The 2,000-nt window shown below is 28.6% G+C and overlaps 1 protein-coding gene across 3 annotated transcripts; it reads left to right on the top strand.

Moving 5' to 3' along the window:
• LOC115033756 (ATP-dependent DNA/RNA helicase DHX36-like) lies at window positions 1–1,477 on the top strand. 3 transcript variants are annotated; one of them, XR_003839064.1, is made up of 3 exons: window positions 1–30; window positions 92–1,048; window positions 1,113–1,477. XR_003839064.1 is itself a non-coding variant. In XM_029487527.1 (3 exons), the coding sequence occupies exons 2-3, from the start codon at window positions 439–441 to the stop codon at window positions 660–662; spliced, it is 165 nt and encodes a 54-aa protein (XP_029343387.1). In that variant the 5' UTR covers window positions 1–30; window positions 92–438; the 3' UTR covers window positions 663–725. The 3 variants fall into 3 exon arrangements, 2 of the variants coding, with proteins under 2 accessions (XP_029343387.1, XP_029343386.1); XM_029487527.1 differs by lacking the exon at window positions 1,113–1,477 and having other exon boundaries at window positions 92–480; window positions 540–725; XM_029487526.1 differs by lacking the exons at window positions 1–30; window positions 1,113–1,477 and having other exon boundaries at window positions 81–234; window positions 540–725.
• Window positions 1,478–2,000: the final 523 nt, after the last annotated feature.

Raw genomic sequence — 2,000 nt, 5'->3', positions numbered from 1 at the left:
AAAAATCTGTTTTTGAATCACCGCCTCGAGGTAAGCATTGAATATTAAAGTTCTTTTAGTGCATTTTTGTTTAATGTTAGCATTATAATAGGTGTTTGTAAGATCATATTATCCACAAACATAGCAAAGAATTCAGTTACTACATCCAATGTAATTTATGTTATCAATAACGGTCGGATGAAGTTAAAAGGATTCGATGCAAAAAATAACATTGGAACTCTTAATAAAGAATGGGTAAGCTTAGCTAATTCTAGACAACGTCGGGGTCGAGCAGGTTGTGTAAGGCCAGGTATTTGTTATCATTTGTATACAAGATGACGTGAAAAATCATTTAATGATTATGTACTGCCTGAGATGATGCGAACAAGCTTAAAAGTAGTAATACTTCAAGTTAAAATATTACAAGTTGGTATGGTAACCCCGTTCTTGGAGTAAGTTATGAATCCACCAGAAACCAAAGCCCTTGAAGTAGCTTTAAAAGTATATTATGGGTTTATTTTACATAAGTAGATGTGCTATACTATTAATTTATTTTATAGCTATTGATAGACTTGAATGCTTTGGACGAAAAAGAAAATCTCACTCCATTAGGTTTTAATTTGGCAAAATTGGATATTGTATTTGATGTATTAAGGTTAAATAACCTCAAACCTAATGAATGATAATTTTTGGAGGAACACTGCAAGTTGTTGGAACCATTAACAAGTTCGTTGGATAAATTACAAGGAGAAAAAATAGTTACCTAGGTTACGTAGCTCTTACATTAATAGTCTTGAGAAAATTGTTAATCCAGTCAAGTAATGTAAAATACTGCAAACCGTTAGTTTCAGCATTAATAATTTCTCTAGAAAAAAGGTTTAACTACATTTATGATTTAAGTAATACAAAAAGCAAGGATTATATTATTGCCTCGATAAGCCATTCGAAGTTTAAAATGAAATGGGTTCCTATCAGATATATAAGCTTATGTAAAACATTATTTTTAAATGAATGCAATACATATTATACAGATGAAAATTCTGTACCTGGATCTTCATCTGATAATGAGGTCAGTGATAGTTGCGATCAATTCTATAATAATTTAACTAAATCGTTTCACTCATCTGCACTAGAGAGCGATTCAGCAGAAAATGATACAAGTGTTTCAAATACAGCTGCTGTTTAAGCATTGACATACCTTAACTCAAAGAAGAAAGAACTAATATCACTTAATGCGGTTAAGCAAATATTTCTTAAATATAACAAAACCTTACAATCCTCAGCTCCGGTTGAAAGACTGTTTAGCAAAGCAGTTCAAGTTTTAACTCCCAGACGTATTCGTCTTAGTGATGATGTGTTTGAAATGCTTTTATGCTGTAAATCTAATGAGTAATGAATGATTGTTTTTTATCAATTGTATAACAACATTTATTTATCTTTGTAATTAGTAAATAATTTTCAAAAATTAGTTATTTAAACTTGAATTAATGTTATTTTAGTTTAGTTTTTTTTTTAATTGTTATATTATATAGGCAATATTTTTTTATATTATATTTATTACAATTTACAATTGATACAGTTTTAAATTTATTATAAGAGTTATATGTTAAGTAATAATTTTAACCTCTTAAAATAAAAATGTTTGCCACATTTATGTAGTAGAAACTGTTTATAATGGCACCGGTTGTAGTGACATATAGGGTGTAATGACCTTAGATTAAAGGTCCCTGCAAAACTCCTATATTGTATGTACTAATTTGTATCGGTTTTTATGACGTCTATATAATGACTACGGATGTTATGACGGTTATTTTTGGTTATATTGGAAAAATATTTTATTTATAATAACTTTACTTTATTGAAGGTACTATTACAACCGATAATACCAACAATTTCATCTTTGATTTGTCGTCAGTTTTATTTTATTTTATTTTATTTTATCATCAGGGTACGGGTGAGATTAAATGTGTTTTGTGTTCTTGTGTTAAATATTTTGAAATTGTAAAATGTGCAAATGAAAG

Source organism: Acyrthosiphon pisum, chromosome A1 (genome assembly GCF_005508785.2).
Source record: "Acyrthosiphon pisum isolate AL4f chromosome A1, pea_aphid_22Mar2018_4r6ur, whole genome shotgun sequence".
NCBI lineage: Eukaryota > Metazoa > Arthropoda > Insecta > Hemiptera > Aphididae > Acyrthosiphon > Acyrthosiphon pisum.
The sequence above is the reverse complement of the archived record's forward strand: the minus strand, read 5'-3'. Positions and strand labels throughout refer to the sequence as shown.